This window comes from Procambarus clarkii, chromosome 10 (genome assembly GCF_040958095.1).
Source record: "Procambarus clarkii isolate CNS0578487 chromosome 10, FALCON_Pclarkii_2.0, whole genome shotgun sequence".
In the NCBI taxonomy this organism is placed as follows: domain Eukaryota; kingdom Metazoa; phylum Arthropoda; class Malacostraca; order Decapoda; family Cambaridae; genus Procambarus; species Procambarus clarkii.
This window is the reverse complement of record NC_091159.1, coordinates 53,563,226-53,585,030: the sequence shown is the minus strand read 5'-3', so window position 1 is coordinate 53,585,030 and position 21,805 is coordinate 53,563,226. Positions and strand designations below refer to the sequence as shown.

The following is a 21,805-nucleotide window of genomic DNA, read 5'->3' as shown; positions in this document are numbered from 1 at the left end:
GGTTAGTTTAGGATGTCTTTGCAACGAATACAAAACCTTTTTGGGTTTGTCCAAATTCAAATGGCAACGATTTTTACTTTGTAATTGTTCATTACGTCATATATAATAATTGTGTCGGGGGACAGGAAGCCAGAGTGTATTCATACACATTAGGCTTTTATCAAGGTCCTCACCCCCCCCCCCTCCCAGACCGAATTACTAACCCAGGATGCAACCTCACAACAAGCTGACTAACTCCTGAGTACCTACTTACTGCTAGGTGAACAGAGGCATTAGGTGAAAGGAAATGTGGCCACACTTTGTCCCGCCCGGGATTCGAGCCCGGAATTATCGATTGTGCGTCGAGAACTGTCGACTGTATACTACCAGAACCCTGTGTACGATGGTCTTCATCGTTACTACAAGTACTAGCTATACAGAATGAGCTGGATAGTGACAAATTGGTCACTATCCAGATAGTGACTAATTGGTATGGATGTTATCCCTCCGCTTATCCTGTCTGGATCCTTCACATAATAGGCTAAGGTAAAAAATGGTCACTATAAATTCCCACGTGAGCAGACCAAGGGGCCAAAAGCATTTAGTGGGTCAGAATCTCACAAAGTTCTATTGGTAATTGGATGGTTAAAACGTGGCGAGGCAAGAAGCCACAATGGCCCGACCAGAGGAATGGCGGTGGAATTGGGTCACTAGGCTGTCAGGCCGCGCATAATGTATGAGGCCTCCAACAGCAATAAATTAGGTTGGCTAGGGCCGTACCTAAGGGTGGGGGCGGTGGTTTAGCTCCATCTGTTACAATTATTATTAACCTTTATATTATATTAAATTGCCGAGTGTCAGAATTGGCAGAAACCTCGCGAAATTTAAATAGATGACTCAGTCCTGCTCCAGAGTATATTTGCAATTAAGAGAATTATGTAGATTTGTCCACTTGTCCGGATGAAATGTTTATATTCAGAGGTGTAGTTTACAGTTTATATTGTATATTACAAGAACTACAAACAGACGTTTCAACACTTATCAGTTTACCTTGTTGCAGAACCGGATTAATCTGTCATCGTATGAATCAGATTAAACTCTTGCGGCGCGGACAGATGATAGCATCCGTAATACAGCTATTTAATCACTGCTATGTGTTATTTACACGGACAATTCCAATGTTTTACCAGCTGTGGCGACAAGGACCCACCACTAATACCTCACCTACGCTTGAAACAATCCAATGACCCTGGTCTATTATGTTACCCGGTAATCTGTTCCACAAAATAACCCCATTTTCGGACCAATATTTATCCAGATCTTTTCTGAATATAAACTTAGCCATTTTGTATTCATAGTTTCGCGTTCTATTCGTCTCTACAATCATGTCGCCCCTTGCTCTTCGCCTCTATGAAAATTTAAATGACGTTCTAAATGTTACAGAAAATACAGGTATACCTTTATCGCACTAAAATTTATACACTTCAATATTTTGTATCAATGTTGACCAAATCACACTAGAAAATGAAGGGACGACGATTTGTATCAATCTTTCACCGTTAAAAATAAAATATATAGCGTGGCAAGGCTACCCCCGTCCAGGTGCAGCAGCCGGCACCAGTGTCAACATTTTACTATGTTTACTCCATCTAAGGTAGTGTGGCGCCTGCTTCTCAAGCACATCAGGCAACATCTCCAGGAAAATACATTCGAGAATTATAGAAATCTTAATTAAATTTACTTTATTGTGTTTTTTCATAAGTATATTTGTCTGCTTCTCCAACTGCACCACGGTTGGCTTGTGTGGAGTTAAGAAATCAAAGATGGATGCATTTTGCGCAGATCAAGCTCTCTTCAGGGAAAAACGTTATATACAAGCAAAATATCTCTGTTCCAATTACATTGTCATCAGCATTATATTTTCCTAACCATATATGGCCACATCTCTAAATGCCCTAAGGGCCTAGCGTGTGGGGATCGAGGAAATAAAGACTATCCTGTGTTCACTACATTTATTCATTAGCTAGCATTATTTTCCAAGCCTGATGAAAGTCTACGATCGTCAGGGATGAAAAACATTTAGCTAGCTTATCAACATCCACCCTAGTGAAAGGACAGTGTCTACGTGGTCACCCATCCACTTACTGGATAGACCCAGTAGTAATCCCGCGAGACGCGGCATGTCTTCGGTATGTATGTATTATCTGGTCAGAATAAGCGAGGTGCTGCAAGAGACAAACAAGGAGCCCGAGGACCGGCGGCGTGGTGTGCGCGCCAACAGTCTGCCCGCCGATCAATGGTAACAACGATCCTGCAGATCCCTGCTTGCGCCCCCAACAACTGCTCCTTGCTCTGACATGGCTTATTGCCACCCATGCTCCCTTACCATCACCACAACAACCACCCCCAACTCTTCCGCCCCACCCTCCCTCTCCAACACGCCCAGCCAGTGCCCCCACCCAAACACACCCAGCCATGTTAAAATTGTTATGTTAATTAATATTCGTTAATATTAAAAAATGTTAACACAAACACGAGGACCGCAGGAAGTTAGTGGAGGATCTTTACAAACTCCAGGAGTGAGCAAAGAAATGGTTCCTGGAATTCAACCCCAACAAGAGTAAGGTAATGAAGATGTGAAATGGAGAAAAGACTACCGTAACTTACCTTGCGGTTACCTTGCGGTTACCTTGCGTTGATTCCGGGGGCTAGGTCCCCGCGGCTAAAACTAACACCGGATGCACACAAAGAGATTAACATCAGCAGCATTTGGGACGCTGGCAAACATCAAAACATCATTTAGAAACCTAAATCTGGACTCTTTCAAGACAGTCTACACTATTTCTTAGTCCAATATTGGAATATGCAGCAGTGGCGTAGAATGCACACCCTGTACAGCATAAAACCAAAGTTGAAACGTAGAGATTTTGCAACAAGATTGGTTCCAGAGCTAAGAGGGTTAAGCCATGAGGCTAATGGAACCAAATCTCAAACCCCTAGAGGATAGGAGAAACAAGATATGACTACGATATGCAAGATACTGAGAAAAAGTCAAGGTGGACAAGGACAGCCTCTTTAATATGTAGAGAACGACAGGACACACATTGGCTGGAAACGCAAATAAGCGGAACAACATATGGAGGTACTCGTACCCAGTTCGAGTTGCCAACAAGTGGAATACAGTGAAGGAAGAAGTTGTGGAAGCCACCTCTATCCATGTTTAGCCCAAATTCGACAAAGAATTCTAATGCCAGACATCGATAGCAAAGTGCACTCCCCCCCAAGCTAGAGAACAGTGTACATAAGTTAAATAAAGTCCTAGCCTATTACAATCGATTCTTTGAAATATGATGAACGAAGATATTGCATGCCCAATATCCACTTTCCCTCACGCTTCTCCACTAATTCAAGTTCGAGGCTTCGTGGCATCGACTACTTCAGAGTGGTTAAAAAGAAGTTAGCCTAGTATGCACCTTTTAAATCCACCTGGGAAAGGTCGTGAAATGACGTCGACATGATAGGCTTCATAAAATGCTTTATTAATGACTATTGTATCTAATAATTTTGGTTAACATACTATCACTGTTTCATAAATTCGACACAAACAAGACATGCGAATAACGAAAATATTTTATCACAATGAGGAATATTTATGATTCACTTTATTTATGACTAACAATATTTATCATTCTTGAGAATTACTGCACTTGCCCCATGATAAAAGTCGATACCTTTTAGTCTATTTTAGTGTTCTGCCCTCCAAGTCTTGTGAGTCAGACGGGCTCACCATAGCCCGTGCTACTTGGAACTTTGTTCCCGGTAGCAAATCTTTAAACAACAAACAACTTTTGAGTCAGAATTCATGTACAGACAGACAGACAGACAGACAGACCCACCCAGGCCACCACGGCTGAGTGGACAGCGTTCTGGGGTCGCAGTTCTAAGGGCACGGGTTCGATCCCCGGCAGAGGCCGAAACAAACGGGCAGTTTCTTTTACCCTGGTGCTCCTGTTCACTTATACGTAAATAGGTACTTTGGAGTTAGACAGCTGTTAAGGGCTTCTTCCTGGGGATGTACGTGTGTGTGTACATATTTATGTGTTTTTGTGTGTGTATTCACCTAGTTATGCTTGCGGGGGTTGAATTCTGCTCTTTCGGCCCGCCTCTCAACTGTTACTAACTACTAATTAACTTTTGTTTTTACACACACACACACACACACACACACACACACACACACACACACACACACACACACACACACACACACACACACACACACACACACAGGGAGCCTCGTAGCCTGGTGGATAGCGCGCAGGATTCGTAATTCTGTGGCGCGGGTTCGATTCCCGCACGAGGCAGAAACAAATGGGCAAAGTTTCTTTCACCCTGAATGCCCCTGTTACCTAGCAGTAAATAGGTACCTGGGAGTTAGTCAGCTGTCACGGGCTGCTTCCTGGGGTGTGTGTGTGTGGTGTGGAAAAAAAAAAAGTAGTAAACAGTTGATTGACAGTTGAGAGGCGGGCCGAAAGAGCAAAGCTCAACCCCCGTAAAAACACAACTAGTAAACACACTAGTAAACACACACACACACACACACACACACAGGAAGCAGCCCGTAACAGCTGTCTAATCCCCAGGTACCTATTTACTGCTAGGTAACAGGGGCATCAGGGTGAAAGAAACACTACCCATTTTGTTTCTCGCCGGCGCCGGGAATCGAACTCCGGGCCACAGGATTACGTGACCAACATGCTGTCCACTCAGGCACCAGCTCCCTGGTGACACACAGACAGTGAGGAGTATAAGAGAAATGCATGTAGCAGAATTGTCTTTTAAGACTGCTCATAGCCTAGTTGATAGTGCTACGGCCTCTCACGCGTGGGGTCCGCGGTTCAAGACCCCCACCACAGTCCCACACTGGAATATGTAGCAGACAAAAACAAAAAAAGTATAAATTGGCGAGAAAAACTGGGTCCAAAACCCAATAGCTCGATCCCTCAGATACAAATAGTAAATACACACAATCTGTGGCTAGAAAAGCTGAGTCCATGAGCTACGGCTCGATCCTGTACTCACCTAGTTGTACTCACCTAGTTGTGTTTGCGGGGGTTGAGCTCTGGTTCTTTGGTCCCGCCTCTCAACCGGCAATCAACAGGTGTACAGATTCCTGAGCCTATCGGGCTCTATCATATCTACACTTGAAACTGTGTATGGAGTCAGCCTCCACCACATCACTTCCTAATGCATTCCATTTGCCAACCACTCTGACACTAAAAAAGTTCTTTCTAATATCTCTGTGGCTCATTTGGGCACTTAGTTTCCACCTGTGTCCCCTTGTGTTAAATAGACTGTCTTTATCTACCCCATCAATTCCCTTCAGAATCTTTAATGTGGTGATCATGTCCCCCCTAACTCTACTGTCTTCCAGCGAAGTGAGGTTTAATTCCCGTAGTCTCTCCACGTAGTCTCTCTCCTGTAGACAAATAGGCGAGTACACACAGTAAATATTTACGAGTTCAAGCGCGCAGTAAGATATAATGAACTTGGATGTTTAAATGGTCGTGTGTGAGAGGAAGGGGTGCAGCTGGAGACTCCGGGCAGCTGACGCTGGTCAGCGCCGGTAAAAGCAGTCGACCTTCCATTGAAACCCGGCAAGAATTATTAATTTAGCGGAGAAAGGAGACTTGATGCAACTAGGTATAATTTAGTTGCGAGAGACTTGTGGAAATGATTGAGCCTAAATAGAACCTGTTAAAAATGGGCCAGCAAGCTTACTGCTGTATAACTTGCTCGAAGTTCTTACGCATACGATCGCGGGTTAGGCTTCATGTGAGGGTGAAAACCAACCCGTTCCTTGGTCGATCTCGAACCCTTTTATAACGTGACGACTTCTACTGAATTTTGTAACCAACTCATCAAGATTGTAACTTGCTTAGCTAAATGAATTGTGGGGTTCAGTCCCTGAGCCCATTATGTGCCTCTAACCACTATCACTTCACAAGATGCGTATGAGGTGCATAATAAATGAACTAAACTAAAATCTAACTTCTCTGTCTCAAATCTCTCCCAGTGTACTCTTGAGAAAGCAGACGAGAGGGTAACCAAATGATATATACAAGGAAAATACTGGACGGCCAGGTCCCAAATTTTCACAGTAAAATAACATACTGGAGTGAAAGTTATGGTAGGAAATGCAGAAGAGCGCCTGGTCCCATAAGCACAATCAGAGAACACTGAACATCAGAGATCCATGGTTGTTCAACATTCCTCTAGTCAGCGAGTATAAGAAATATTGTCGGAATGTAGAAATATTGTCCGAACGTAGAAATCAAGAGAAAACAGTTTTATTCAAGAAGTGTCAGATCAACCAGGCTGTATGTATTGGATACGTGGGCCTGAGGGTCGCTCTCAGCAACAGCCTGTTGGACCAAGCTTTCATATCAAGCCTGGCTTCGGGCCGGGCTTCGGGAGAATTCCCAGAAACCCATCCAGGTACAATCCAGGTGTCACCATACAAAATAAGGGGAACTAAAACACTCAAATCCATGCCACTCACCTCAGCCCGTCCTTTTGACGTTCACATCGTCACTAAACTAGGACCAGATTCACGAAGCAGTTACGCAAGTACTTACGAACGTGTACATCTTTCCTCAATCTTTGACGACTTTGGTTACATTTATTAAACAGTTTACAAGCATAAGAACTTCCCAATCAACTGTTGTTATTGTTATAAAAAGCCTCCTGGTGCTTTGGAGCTCATTAACTGTTAAATAATTGTAAACAAAGCCGCCAAAGATTGAGAAAAGATGGACAGGTTCGTAAGTGAACCTGGTCCCAGGAATCACTAAATTTGCCCGGGTCAAAGTTAACCGAGGACCCACGAATAGAAAACGGGACATCACATCAATTTGCGAGCAGCCAAGATTCTTAGTGCATCAGTTTTTGGCCTCGGGTGATGTATGTCAAAATGCGACCTACCATTCGGGAGGACTGGTAGCTCACCCACCTAGCCAACCTACATATTAAAACGTGAATATTTCTGAGCAGCTACTCCTTATTCGCTACGCTTGGGACCATTGTACCCCCTATTTTGTACGCTTGAGACCACTGTACCCCTATTTGGTACGCTTGGGACCATTGTAACCTCTATAATGTACGCTTGGGACCATTGTAACCCCTATAATGTACGCTTGGGACCATTGTATCCCTATTTTGTATGATTGGGACCATTGTACCCCCTATTTTATATGATTGGGACCATTGTACCCCCTATTATGTACGCTTGAGACCATTGTACCCCTATTTTGTATGCTTGGGACCATTGTAACCCTGTATTTTGTACGTTGGGGACCATAGCGTACAAAATTAGGCGATTATTTGAGAGGACGGGATGCTGGACCCAGTGGGTGAAGTTATCTGTTATCTTTAGTGTCGCAGTTATCTAGCCTCAGGCGTAGTGGGTGACCAGCCTTAATTAACCGCCAACAGCCTCCTGGGCTGAAATCGACAAATTGACGCCAGCAAATATTCTTGCAGCCTATTCAGAACACAACGTCTGGTTTTCCGGTTCATTATTATTCTAGATACGTTTTCCTTGTAATGACAAAAACACCACCCTCGTGCGTAAAATTATAATGTAATCAGTTTTTAAAACCGCCAAGTGCTTAACATTGCTCGCTGAACGCGGCATTTAAGGATTCCGTGTTAAGTATAATATTCATAAACTTTCCTTTTTCCCCTCAAGCCCGGCCCGAGCCAGGCTTGATGTGTGATAGCTTGGTTCACTAGGATGTTGCTTGGAGCGGCCCGCAGGCCCACGTATCCACCACAGCCCGGTTGGTCATCCATAGAAACACCACACACACACACACACACACACACAACACACACACACACACACACACTTCTGTCTGAACTTCAATATGAATTTTAAACAATTGAACAAACAATTGTTCTGCGGGTTGTCTAAGCACGTAATCCTTAACTACGAAAATGTTGCATAATAATTTGAGACTATCAAGTGTCTGTAACCATTAGGGAAGGGAACTGTCAGGAGAAAGCGTTGTTGTGAAAGATTCCGCTACTGGGAACAAAAAGTTCCAAATAGCACGGGCTATGGTGAGCCCGTAGTGGACTTACCTGGCACAGGAGCGAGGCTGTAACTTGTGGGAAGAAAGCGCTGAGCCATTGCGACTATATAGCACTTGGAAGAGGTCAGGGTAAGGATTTGGGATGGGACGGGTGGGAGGAATGGCGTCTAACCACTTTGACGGTCGGGAATTGAACGCTGACCTGCATGACGCGAGACCGTTGCTCTACCGTCCAGCCCAAGTGGTTGGGCGCCATTAGAGAGGGTACGTTATAACTCAAACTTATTTGAGAAAAATCTTTATAAAAAAATTAATTGATCAAGTAGCTACGTGTCCACTAACGAAACCTGTTCATCTCTCCTCGTTCAAGGTGGTTTAGTCTGAATTGTAAAATAGTTTACGAGCTTGGAAACGCTGACAGGTCGTCCGAGTCAAAGTTATTGTTATGGCAACCTGTCACCCACAACCTTATAGTACCTATACCTACTATTAATGAAAGTAATGAAAGATTAGTACCAGAATTGAAAAGGATCAGCAACGAGGACAGGGCGAGGTAAGTCCCCCCTCAACCTTAGAGGCGGGAAGAAAATGTACATGATCACTACATACAAGATCCTTAGGGGGAATAGACAAAATGGACAAAGGAAGCCTATTTAAATTAAAAGGCGGTAGAACAAGGGGAACATTAGTTAAAAGCTGAACACGCAATCGAGTCGTAGAGATGTAAGGAAGTTCTCATTGCGTGGAAGGCATTGACGAAACTGTTGCATTGAAGCCAATTATGAACGTTAATAATGAGTGGTATTTAACGCGCCAGATATAAACGGTCAGGAGACGGGGTATAGAGCGATGGATCTCTTCCCCGTAACCCTCACAGGTTACATCTCGTGCCTGCTGCCCATATTAAACATATCTTGGACTAATATTAAAAAAGTTCTATGGAAACAAAGTTTGGAGTGGTAATTACTATGCTACTTTCAAATATTTGTACGCAAGAGGAAAAGGAGAGGGGAGAAAGAGAGAGAGGGGGGGAGGGAGAGAGAGAGGAGGGGGGGGAAGGTGGGGGAGAGAGGAGGGGAAGGGAGAGAGGAGGGGGGAAGGGAGAGAGGAGGGGGGGAAGGGAGAGAGGAGGGGGGGGGGGAAGGGAGAGAGGAGGGGGAAGCAAGAGAGAGGGGGAGAGAGGAGGGGGAAGCAAGAGAGAGGGAGAGAGAGAGAGAGAGGGGGGGATGGGGAGGACGAGGGAAGGAAGAGGAGAGGGGGGAAGGAGAGAGTGGGGGGGGGGGAAGGAAGAGAGAGGTGGGGGGGGGGAGAAGTCAATAAGTGAGGTAAATAGATTCAAGTTAATTTAATTAGGTTAGATTAACAGGGTGAGGCAGCTTTATTTTCCAGGATGAAACAGGTGGTGGGTTGACGAGGCTTTACCGAGCATGTTGGTCACTGGCGGCCGACGGCCGACACCAGGCCATCGTGTAATATCTGCTGGGCCAAATATTAACAACGGGGCCTGACAGCTGAGTGGACAGCGCTTCGGATTAGTAGTCCTCAGGTTCCGGGTTCGATCCCCCGGTGAAGGCAGAAACAAATGGGCAGAGTTTCTTTCACCCTGATGCCCCAGTTACTTAGCAGTAAATAGGCACCTGGGAGTTAGACAGCTGCTACGGGCTGCTTCCTGGGGGTGTGCAACAAAACGGAGGCCAGGTCGAGGACCGGGCCGCGGGGACTTTAAGCCCCGAAATCATCAAGATTCCCCCCCCCCCTCTTTGTTTGGGGGGGGAGGATGATGATGGTCCCTCTCCAGTAATAACGACCCAGGATTCCTGCCCTGGGTAGGCTGGTAAGGGACGGAGAGGGAAGTATCAGGAGAATGTGCCAAGTCATTACGACTATATTGAAATTGAAATAAGTTTATTGAGGTAAAATACACACAAAGGGATGAGGTAGCTCAAGCTATTCTCACCCCGTTCAGTACAACGTGTTAATATACACATAGACATTGTATTGCACTTGGAAATAGTGAGAATAAGGACCGGACGGTGGGAAAGGAATGGTGCCCAACCACTTGGACGATCAAGGATTGACAGCCGACCTGCATGAGGCGACACAAGTCGCTCTTAATTGTTACTGTGGCGCCCCACCCTCCTAAAATGTATTTATAATAATAATATTTATTCAGCAAAAGTACATACATAAATGCAGAGTTACAGACAATGTTGGATGTATAGAGCTCGTACATACAATACCCAAAGCCACTAATACGCATAGCGTTTCGAGCAAGCTTCAGCAACAATTTAGTCGAACGTACAACAAAAATGGATCGTTGCCGCCATCAATGTTCCCGTTGGGTACTATTCATTTGGTAAAATAATGCACTGAAAACACGGGAGAAATATTACAAGTGCGCCACTGACCTGATGAAGGATATGCAGGTTCTGGCGACTCTTCCTCTGTAAGGCTGGAGTTCTTTAGAGAAGAGGACCTCGTCCTTGTGGTGGTCGTCATCACGGAGTCGTCGGGCTTCCTGGCGCGCGTACTCTGCCAAATTGGCCGAGTACCGCCCATACATCTGTAGGAACACACAACTTCAGTCAATACACACTAAAACGTCTACCGTCCCCATTCAACTTGGAAGATTACACTCTGCTATGATACTAAAGATCAACTTCAGACTTATGTACACGTCTAATCTTCACCTTGTTTGGTTGAAGTCGATGCTACACTAAAATTATTTACAACAGTAACATTCAAGTATGAAGAGAGTGCAGTTATTATGAACATGTCACGCGGAAAAAATGATGATAATATGCGGAGATGATAAAGGCGTATATTAACGTGTAGCCTATACGGCCATCACTAGTTGCTGCCCCCCCACACGCATACATTTAATACATTGGTGTATCCGGATAATATAACGGTAAACACGGTAATATGATCAGTGTGTGTGTGTGTGTGTGTGTGTGTGTGTGTGTGTGTGTGTGTGTGTGTGTGTGTGTGTGTGTGTGTGTGTGTGTGTGTGTGTGTGTGTGTGTGTCTGACCGTAAAACGGACAAAAGTTTATATATTAATTAAATGTCTCCCCTCTCTTAATCACAGCCTACACACACACAGCTTTACAATGCTTATAAAGCATTAGCACAATAGCTGTCAACTATAACTATCACCCCAACAAGATTGCTACCAGACAAATTTAGCACAGCTTGTTAATAACTAGAACAGTCCCCCCCCCCATGTTATTTATAACAATTATCAAAATATTTGTTTTAATAATGGCAAAAACAGCACTGCTGTTACCATATTCAAGCTGGCCACCAACCAAGCCGGCCACCAACCATGCCGGCCACCAACCATGCTGGCCACCAACCATGCCGGCCACCAACCATGCCGGCCACCAACCATCTGGCCACCAACCATGCCGGCCACCAACCATGCCGGCCACCAACCAAGCCGGCCACCAACCATGCTGGCCACCAACCATGCCGGCCACCAACCATGCCGGCCACCAACCAAGCCGGCCACCAACCATCTGGCCACCAACCATGCTGGCCACCAACCATGCCGGCCACCAACCATGCCGGCCACCAACCATGCCGGCCACCAACCATGCCGGCCACCAACCAAGCCGGCCACCAACCATGCTGGCCACCAACCATGCTGGCCACCAACCATGCTGGCCACCAACCAAGCCGGCCACCAACCATGCCGGCCACCAACCATGCCGGCCACCAACCATGCCGGCCACCAACCATGCTGGCCACCAACCATGCTGGCCACCAACCATGCCGGCCACCAACCAAGCCGGCCACCAACCAAGCCGGCCACCAACCATGCCGGCCACCAACCATGCCGGCCACCAACCAAGCCGGCCACCAACCAATGCCGGCCACCAACCATGCCGGCCACCAACCATGCCGGCCACCAACCAAGCCGGCCACCAACCAAGCCGGCCACCAACCATGCCGGCCACCAACCATGCCGGCCACCAACCATGCCGGCCACCAACCATGCCGGCCACCAACCATGCCGGCCACCAACCATGCCGGCCACCAACCATGCCGGCCATCAACCATGCCGGCCACCAACCAAGCCGGCCACCAACCATGCTGGCCACCAACCAATGCTGGCCACCAACCATGCCGGCCACCAACCATGCCGGCCACCAACCATGCCGGCCACCAACCATGCCGGCCACCAACCATGCCGGCCACCAACCATGCCGGCACTCCCGTTTTACACCCCCGTCCCCTACACACATTATCTAAGAGTTGCCTTACACCACATCCCATCCTCAGTCCCATTCACCTGGGGCCTGGCAGACTCGAACCACGGACCCCAACGAAGCCCTATCGACCGAGCTATTGAGTAGTCTTAATAGTGTTGACAATTACTTTTCTTCAAGACACGTGGAGCGTTTAAATAGACTTGAACACTTGAGAGGAGGCACTATTTAACAAAAGTTCGAACACAATCAGCTGCAAAGGCAAGAGTAGTTTTCTCATGCATGAACAGGGAGGATTGGTGGCTGCATTACGGGCATTTGGCCCTTGTTTGTGGGCAGGCGACCCTGAGGACAGGCTGGTTGCTAATTTGACACCACAAGCAATACGGGAATGCAGACGAGGATCACAATAGCGTGGCTGAAATGTTGACCAAACCACACACTAAAAAGTGAAGGGACGACGACGTTTCGGTCCGTCCTGGACCACAATCGGCTTGAGAATGGTCCAAGACGGACCGAAACGTCGTCGTCCCTTCACTTTCTAGTGTGTGGTTTGGTCAACAATACGGGAATCTCCACAACAAAGTATCGTATGCATATGGTGGACAGAACTGAAAATGTTTCAATGAACATTTGGCACCAAACTGACGAGGCTATTTGCAGACGCTGACCATCAACACGCCCAACTACCACCTTCAGGAGGCGCCAGTAACAGGTGGTCCAGGATATGAGCGTGAGGATTTAATCAGAGCCAGTGATCCCGCACCTGGGTAAGGCAATTCCAGCATCATACCGAAGACCGCTTATGACTCGTCTCTACTAGGCTACCAGCCTCCAGGGGTTCCACTCCCGCCTCCCCCCAACTTTACATGAAGCTAACCCTATTAACTCAATAGTTTTACCATTTCTACACTTTAATATGCCAGTAAGGGTTATTTATTAGGTGATTTTTTAATTATATAATGCGGGCAGTACTGTGAGTACCAGTTATTTAGCAAGAGTAAACAAGTAAATTACATAGCGGCCGTCCAGTGTAAAAGGCTAGAATTAAGTATTTTATTAAGTATAATATACTATTAGTATATTTAAGTATAATTAAGTATTTTAAAGAAAAAACATCTATAAAAATATATAATTTGGAAAGAGAAAGCCATTTTATTTAGCAGAAATTAGGCATAATTTGGATATTAAAAAAAGTCAATAAATACTAAATTTGATTACTAAAAAAAGGTTAGACTAAAAATGCCAAATCTTGGGTGACTGTTTATGCGTAAGACGGGGGGGGGGGGTGAGCATCTCTTATAACTCTTATAATAATATATTCACGACATTGAAAAGGTAATTTAAAGCAAATACTATTTCTTCCTGTTTTAAGAGGCCTGGTTGTTAATAGCAGAAGATGTTTTAGTTAGGTTACCGTGTAGGGGTTAATTCCTGCTTGCCACCTTTCAGTGCGCGTATATTTTCCCTAATAAATTTATGTATATATGATCTTTATTAAATAATATACCATATAAAGAAAAAATGCGATGATAAGGATTAACACGTCAGTCCCAAGGACAAATCCCGGACACACACCTGTTCCAGACATGACTATTGATCTCCATTTGCTTTGAGGTCGTGTATACTCAAAATTTAAATAGACAGCATATTGCCATATACGATAGATGATTGCATTTCTAACACTTAGTCGGAAGTTTTAGTGTTGAGAAAAAGCTAAGAGGTTTTCAGTAGTGATACTTTTCCAAGTCATCTTCACAAATGTTTTGAATATCTCAAAGCGACACCATGGCCCAGAGCGGAGCCAGCTACATTATCATGGTAGCTGATGTGGCTGGTAAAAAAAAATAATGGCGCGCGTTTGTGCTTCGTAAAACGCGCAACTACGATTTAATTTGAGAACTGATGCCAAATCAATGGCGATCAATTTGCAATTGCTCTCTCAATTTGAGATAAGAAATGGCAAATTATTCATTGACGTAATATTGGGCTTAGTAAATATTAAATTATAACTTCACTATTTCACAAGCGGGAATGAACACCACCATTTTCTTTAATAACTGTAGTCCATTAGATAGCCTAGAGTATTGTATCAGTGTTGAATAACGATATAATATTAGAGATGGTGTTATTTACTATTTCTAGTCATTTAACATCGACAAGAAAGTGAATAGGAAACAGTTAAGCAACACTATTAAGGGCCTATATGCAAACAACAGCATTAATTAGACAAAAGTTATTCTTGTTGAACTTTAAACATTTAAAGAAGCATAGAGAGCTCAAGAGAGGTTCAGATTCAGATATCTTTTAGTCAAGTTTGCCTCCAGGTAGGTAACTGCTGTCAGTACAGCTCAGTGGCCTCTTTGGGATGGACATTGGTGGCTCTTTTCACCACCGTCGAAGGGATGGATGGGTATGGGGTGCATAATAAAAAAATCAATAACTCAACATTGGCGCGTTGTATACCACTAAGTTAATTACATTAGTGCTCCTATATGCGTTTGAAAAATTTATGTGCACGCTTAACCCCGTTGTTCTTTGACCTAGTTATATGCAAATGCTTCATGGTGCCTTGTTATCGTAGTATACTTTATTTAGCGTAACCTGTTCTTACCGTGTACCTTCTGATCATGTCCACTTCCTCTGTGGTCAGTTCTCCCTCTACTGTGCCTTTAAAATAGTAGTTAGTAATAGTTGATTGACAGTTGAGAGGCGGGCCGAAAGAGTAGAACTCGATCCCCGCAAGCACAACTAGGTGAATACACTACTTCCCTCTACAAATTCTCTCTTATGATCTTCCCTTATTCGCTTCCTTCATATTTGTGCATTATCTCCATGTTATAGTTAATCATCCCTGGTTGCGATAGTCAGGAGGCAAAATTCATTTGATTTTAAATCAAGATTCATTTTATATGATTGGTGGAAAATTAAAAAGTAACTTCAGTAGGTAACACATTATTGAACCACGTGAAGAAAGGAACATTAATCATCACTTTAGAAGCTGTTTTAGTAAGTGCCCTCTTGTATTATATTAAAGACTCGGTCACGAAGTTAGAATCGCTAATTCCTTTAATTTCGTTGATCATTGAGTCGCGTCAAGTATGCCATTAGACTGAGCAGGATGACAAAATTTACACATTTCAACAGCGCAGCAAATAGTTCACTTAATTTGTGGTTAATTTAATACTTTTTCTGACGCATTCGCGGGTCTAATTATAATTTTATTTAGTTGCACACGACTTTAACCCGCAAACAGTGACCTTGTGAAACCACTTTTGAGGTTGGTATTTATTCGTTGGCTACAGGCCGGAGCACACCACACAATTTATTAGATAGGGCAATGGGGCAGCCTATCACACGCAGGCCGGAGTGAGGAAGTGGAGCAGCCAGCCTACACCTATACTCCTCTCTACGACTAAGCGTAAAAAATAGCACACCTAAGGCGGTGGTGGATGAACCTGCTGGAGGTGAACATGGACCACCAGTGATGCTACTTAACTATCCACTAGCCACTGGTCACTACTGAAAACAGGTGAAGCACAACAAACCACGGTAACATGCAAGAAGCTGCCACCATCTGTTGCTGCTAATACCGCTACTGCTACTACGTGTGCTGCTGCTCCCACAGGTTCATCACTGCCTACACGCTATGAACACAAATGGAGAGAGGGGTATAAAGTACATGAACAAAAAGGTAGGAGGCTAGGCATCATGGGAACTGGGCACTAGCATACCAGGCAGTGTTGACAGATGGGTGGGCGGCATGCCACGCCTACAATATTGTACCTGTGGGAGGGTTGCTAGTAATTAACTGGTCAACTTTACCTCTTGCTGCGTGAAACAGAACATGGAACCTACGTTATATTAAGTGGAAATTGCAGTTTATAATACATGAATTATACAAAGAAGTGCAAAGTAATAATTCCTAACAAACGTATATGGGAGCAATAGGAAGCATGATAGAGGATAACATGGCAACACTTACAAATGATTCCTCGTACAGGAGATATTCCGGGGCTGCCTGCGGTCTCGGGTCTGGCGGCGGCGACCCCGAAGGGAAGGGCCTTCCGTCGTCAGTCTCCCTATCGTCTTGGTACTCCCAGTTGCCAGGCCACAGGTTCATAAGGGAGCCCAGGTTGGTGGCGCTGGCCAGGCCCCCGGTCACGGTCTTCTCGTCAGTGTTCTCGCACGGAAGAACAGGTTCCAGCGAGGCACACGGCTCACTCTGCGTGTCAGTGTCATGACGAGAGCGGAGCACGTGCGCGGTGGGCACTGTCAGGTAGTTCATGCTGTCCGAGAGGCTGTTGCTGTAACCTGGCGGGGAAGGCGTCTTAGTGGGGTCATCCGAGGTGGTGACGATGATGGCTGGCAGTGACCACAAGCGAGGTCGTGGAGGCGGAGGCGAAGTCTCCCGCCTCGTATGTTCCAGCTGTAGCGAGTTACGCTGGGGACCTTTGCGCGCCCTCCCGCCCCGCCTCAGGAGGGCGGCCGCTACCATACTACCTCGCCCTCGAGGCCTGCGGAGGACGGGGCGAGGTGTGGCCCCGGGAGAGGTGGGGATGGCTGGTGCCGGGGGCACTTGACTGTTAGCAACGTTGCAGTTACTTTGGTCATAGGATTTCATTTCAATACTATTAATACTATCGCTGTCATATGGCCCCCCCAGCTCGAGCTGTGCTTTGTTAATGAGGAACTGTCTGAGGTCGTGCGAAGTCCACGTGTCTATGTTGGGCCACTGCAGGTCCCCGCCGCGCCCCTGCCCCACCCCGCACGCCCTCAGCCGCTCTACGATAGTCTGAACCGTACTGCCATCTTTCTTGGCATCTTCAGCCTCACTTTCCGTGTTCTCTGTTTCACTCTCTGTGTTGACTTTGTCGCTAGAGAGGTCCTCAGAGTCGTGACTGTCGCCCCTCCAGGTGAGCGACTCCCAAAAGGACTCGGTACGGGTGGTATCTTCGCTATCGTCATCTTCGGAGTGGGCGTGAGGGCGGGTGTGGTCGTGGACCAGCAGATGGTCGTCTGAAGTGAAGGCTTTCTTAAGGACAGGTGCGGGGTCCTTGTACAAACACACATCCTCCTCTGACTGGGCGTCCCTCAGGGTGTACCTGCGGCGTCCCTTCCGCCCCCACGCCCACAGGCGCCACACTCCCCGCTTCTCCTTCTCCCCCTCCCCACTCATCCTCACCCTACCTCTCCCCGGCTCCTACCGCCTCTTGTCACCTCGCCACGCTTACCTTAATACTTTTAAAAACACAAAAATAAAAGCAAGCTCTTTAAGGAACACTTCCTTAATGTTTGCTTGGTCTGAGGACGACCGACGCGGTGACGGGCGGTGACCAGCTCTCAACAATGCCAACAGTCGTCCACATCAAAATGCATTATCGCTACTCCGAAGCTATGGATTTTACGAGGTATTTGTGCAGCGTTATAAAGTTACTGGCAGTTGTCCACACCTGCCATTTATCACCACAATAGAAAGGATTTAGAATAACTTTCCAACTTGCTTGATAGGGTTATAGGGTAGATGTTTTCAGAGACAACTTACAGGAAAGCGAGAAATTGTGAGTGCCAGAGTGTGGCGCCTTACCAACTACTTTATACATCAAACTATTACAGCCTCTACAATGTTACCTTCACATTAACTAACATAAATTAAGTACAAAAAAATCACCCCTGGGTAGTGTGTTTCAGATTCGGTGATTCCCTTTTCAGGGAATGTCTATCACGAATTATCTTTTTAGCTTCTTCCGGGACGTTCACCTCGACTTGGTAGCCACTGGTTGTGTTCTTGCGAATATTGATATGCCATTACAAGAGCCCCAGTTGCCCTTGGCGACCTTGTGTCTGGAGGCTAGTGATGTAGGCACGTACTGGAGCACATGATCAGAGGAATTACATCACTAGGGACCTCTAACCACCTCACTCCATATCATTAACTAGTTTAATGAAATCGACTAAATGGCTGCGTCTGGATTCATTTTGTAGAACTGAATGTATCTAATGAGACCAGACGTGTAGGATTGGCACGCGACCCGTGGGAAGTGCGTGGGCGTGCCCGGGCGGTGACCCAGCAGCAAAGCGTCGGGTTGGGTGTGGCGTCGGGTGGGGGTGTGGCGGCGTCAGGTCTTCACCCAGGACCACATCCCAACACTCCAGAAAAATAAACGTAGTTTTTGCGTGTGATGGCAACTGGCCAAGTTTTACCTCCGTATGTCCTAAACTCAATGTTTTGTCTAGGCTTACCACCATTTATATATATATATATATATGTGTGTGTGTGTGTATATTCCCAGTCACGATCGTCGACACTAAGGCAAATTACATCACAAGCCGAAGGTACTTTGCTTCGTTATGGCCATTGAGAAAGTTGGGTTTTCCCCACATTGGAGAAATTTCCACGAAGCACAATCAATATGGGGATTATTTAGTTCATATTATCCGAGGGTTGGTGGAGAATACGTTAAGAGGCAGCTTCCATGACCAGACGACATAACTACACCAGACGCACCACTCCACCTCCCACAACAAGCAGGCGCCACCTCCTACAATAATCACTCTTACAGCACCAAACGTCACGAAAACTTATCACAATACTGGTGTCAGTTACTAGACAGTGTACTACCTCCCTAAGGCTTCGAGGCACTATAATCTTGGCTAGAAGGATAGGTAAGGCACTGTAATGCCCTGCAGAAGAGGTGGGCAGGACAGGCTGTGGGTCGTGTCACCCACCCCAGTGACGCCACCCTCGCCATCTCACCCATTACGTCACAAAGCCTTCCCTTCCTCTGTAATTCCAACTCGGAAGTTTTCTCGTCAGAGTTGAAATTAAAACGACACAAATTTAAACGTGTTAAGACAGTCCACTAATAGGAACACCTGGATGTGTCAGTAGAGGCCTCGAGCCGCGACACGCACTCCAGACAGCTTCAGGGCGGCCAGCGAGGATCTCCCGGGCGTCGTCGCTGGAGTCGCCGTGGGCGTCGTGGGCGTCATCCCGAGTCTTGTACAACGGCTGCTGGTCTCTCCTTCCGGATAAAGCATACCTGGCTAATGACAAAATGTCCGCGCCATCAATTAAGCCCTCGTGGCTTCAGCTGCTCTCCAGTGTGTAAAATACGTCTTCATTCACTGTCAGGCACGATTTTTAGTTCTACTGGGAACTAAAAATCCGATTATTAAAATCCTGAGATGAAACAATAAGCGAGGAATATTTCTTGCCATGCCAAGGTGGTGTGTCGCCGCGGCCTCCGACCACTGCAGTGAAATAATCTGCCATGACCCCAAGCCTCAGGTAAAATCCATAGTGGACACGGGTCAAAATTGGGTAGAGGTCGTGGTCTGGAGGAAAGTGGATAGGGTGGAGGTAGATGATGTGTTGGAGGAGAGACCAGTGTTGGAGAGTAATGGTGAGGGTAGTGAGGAGCAAGGGGAAGGTACGCCCGCCTCCCGCCACGATTCACCACGGACTACAGCTGTCCTCCACCACCACCTCCACCACAACCACCACCACCACCACCACCGCTGCTGCTGCTGCTGTTCCTCCTCCTCCCTCAGATTTACACGCTACTTTCTCCGTCTAAGCGTGTCCTCCTGCACAACAGATGTGCTTGTGACACTATACTCTTGACCTCACACGTCCAGCTCTCAAGGGTCGGCGTGAGGGCACGCCACGGGCTCTCACCAGCCACCTGCCCCGCTGTCCCATAGGCCTAGACAACCACTGAAAAATAGTCACTGTACAAGTACCAAACTGCCGGACACGAACTTCTACTATGGCTATACAGTATTAACATTTTCTCTGGCGCCGTATGAACGAGGTCACCACCACCGTCAAAACACACATTCATCTAACCTTAACATTACCTGTACAACCTTTGACTCCAATAGAAATACAAGGCCCTTTGGTGCCACTGGTCCAGTCCTAAGGGACTGGACCACTTGGTCTGAAAATACTGTAACTAGAACACAACGAATGTATATTGCTTAAAGATCACTCGGGCCCAAATACCTGAACTCATTCGTAATAACCTTTCTGCCACCGCCAGAGTACCAGTTTGGCGCCCACAATAAACTAAAGTAACTGCGATGCACTTTGTGATGCGAGGTGTATACAGACATCTAAACTCTACGAGATGTTTGGCATGGTGAAGCAGCCAACCTTAGAGCCATACAGCCCTTGACCACCACCACCCCACCGTGGCACTCTGCTGTTTGAGTACCACATTAAGGTAGTAGTTCAAGGGCTGTAAGGCACTAAGCTCGATAGTGATAAACGAGCCGTCTCGTCGACTGTGACCTGTGGTGTAACGACGATAAATTACCAGCCAGGAACACGACCCTTCTCACACTAGTAAATAAATGGAATAATAATAATAAATAATAATAATAAATGGAATGCTCTAGGAAGTGATGTGGTGGAGGCTGACTCCATACACAGTTTCAAATATAGATATGATAGAGCCCAGTAGGCTCAGGAATCTGTACACCAGTTGATTGACAGTTGAGAGGCGGGACCAAAGAGCCAAAGCTCAACCCCCGCAAGCACAATTAGGTAAGTACAATTAAGTAAGCACTATAGTGTGTGCACTGTGCCAGCTACGCCCGTACGCACCACTAACAATACCATTGTGCGGGTGTTGTGAGCATGTTCATTGTGTAGTACAAATGTCTTCAATACCTTTCAGTAATCCACACCTACAACCAACCACCATCACCGCCACAACATCTACATCACACCATACATTGATCTGCCCCACACACCAACCAGTCACCACACGATGCCACCTGAATAGCCCTTGCCTACCACCAACAGTCACAAGACAATTCCTTCAACATATCACACCACCAATACCTTTCGAGGACGTAAGGTTCATTTTCAACACACACACACACACACCCACAGACACACACCCACAGACACACACCCACAGACACACACCCACAGACACACACCCACAGACACACACCCACAGACACACACCCACAGACACACACACCCACAGACACACACCCACAGACACACACCCACAGACACACACCCACACACACACCCACACACACACCCACACCCCTGGTAACTAACTGCCTCGTCTGTAGAGGTGACCAACGATACCCTTTGCCCCGTGTGACCCACTCACAACACGCCCAGCCCTTTCCAACTAGGCACCAGCCCACAACAAACCGATGAAGAGATGTGTGCCCAAAAAATAAGTTATCCTTGTGCCAATGACCCCCTTTGAGGAGGATGAGACACCAGTCTTCAACAGCTGGTGACGAGGCAGGTGTCAGAGGTCGAGCCGCTGCCTACACCTGGGGGAGGAACACCAGATTCACCGCGCCCCTCCCCTCCCCTTCTCATCCGTCGCCAGTGCTCGCCCCAATCAACCTCGACCACTCTCGGCCGCCTTGGTAACTAATTTGGAACCTTAGCAGCAAGGTCATTGCTTTGACCTAGATGCTCCTCCTAAGCTGACATGGTACATAGGTACCATATCAAGGGGCTCCTCCCCCCCCCCTA

At 46.5% G+C, this 21,805-nt stretch overlaps 1 protein-coding gene across 7 annotated transcripts in view; it reads right to left on the bottom strand.

The window, feature by feature from the left end:
• Nucleotides 1-21,805, bottom strand: part of LOC123774930 (chloride channel protein 2) — a 276,107-nt gene that overhangs the window by 38,885 nt on the left and 215,417 nt on the right. For 6 of the 7 annotated variants that reach the window (XM_069322064.1, XM_069322066.1, XM_069322067.1 and 3 more), the window contains exon 2: nt 10,484-10,638. In XM_069322064.1, the coding sequence (XP_069178165.1) occupies nt 10,484-10,638 (155 nt within the window). Of the gene's footprint in view, nt 1-10,483; nt 10,639-16,273; nt 16,603-21,805 lie in introns of all 7 variants that reach the window. The other variant, XM_069322061.1, reaches the window with a different exon arrangement.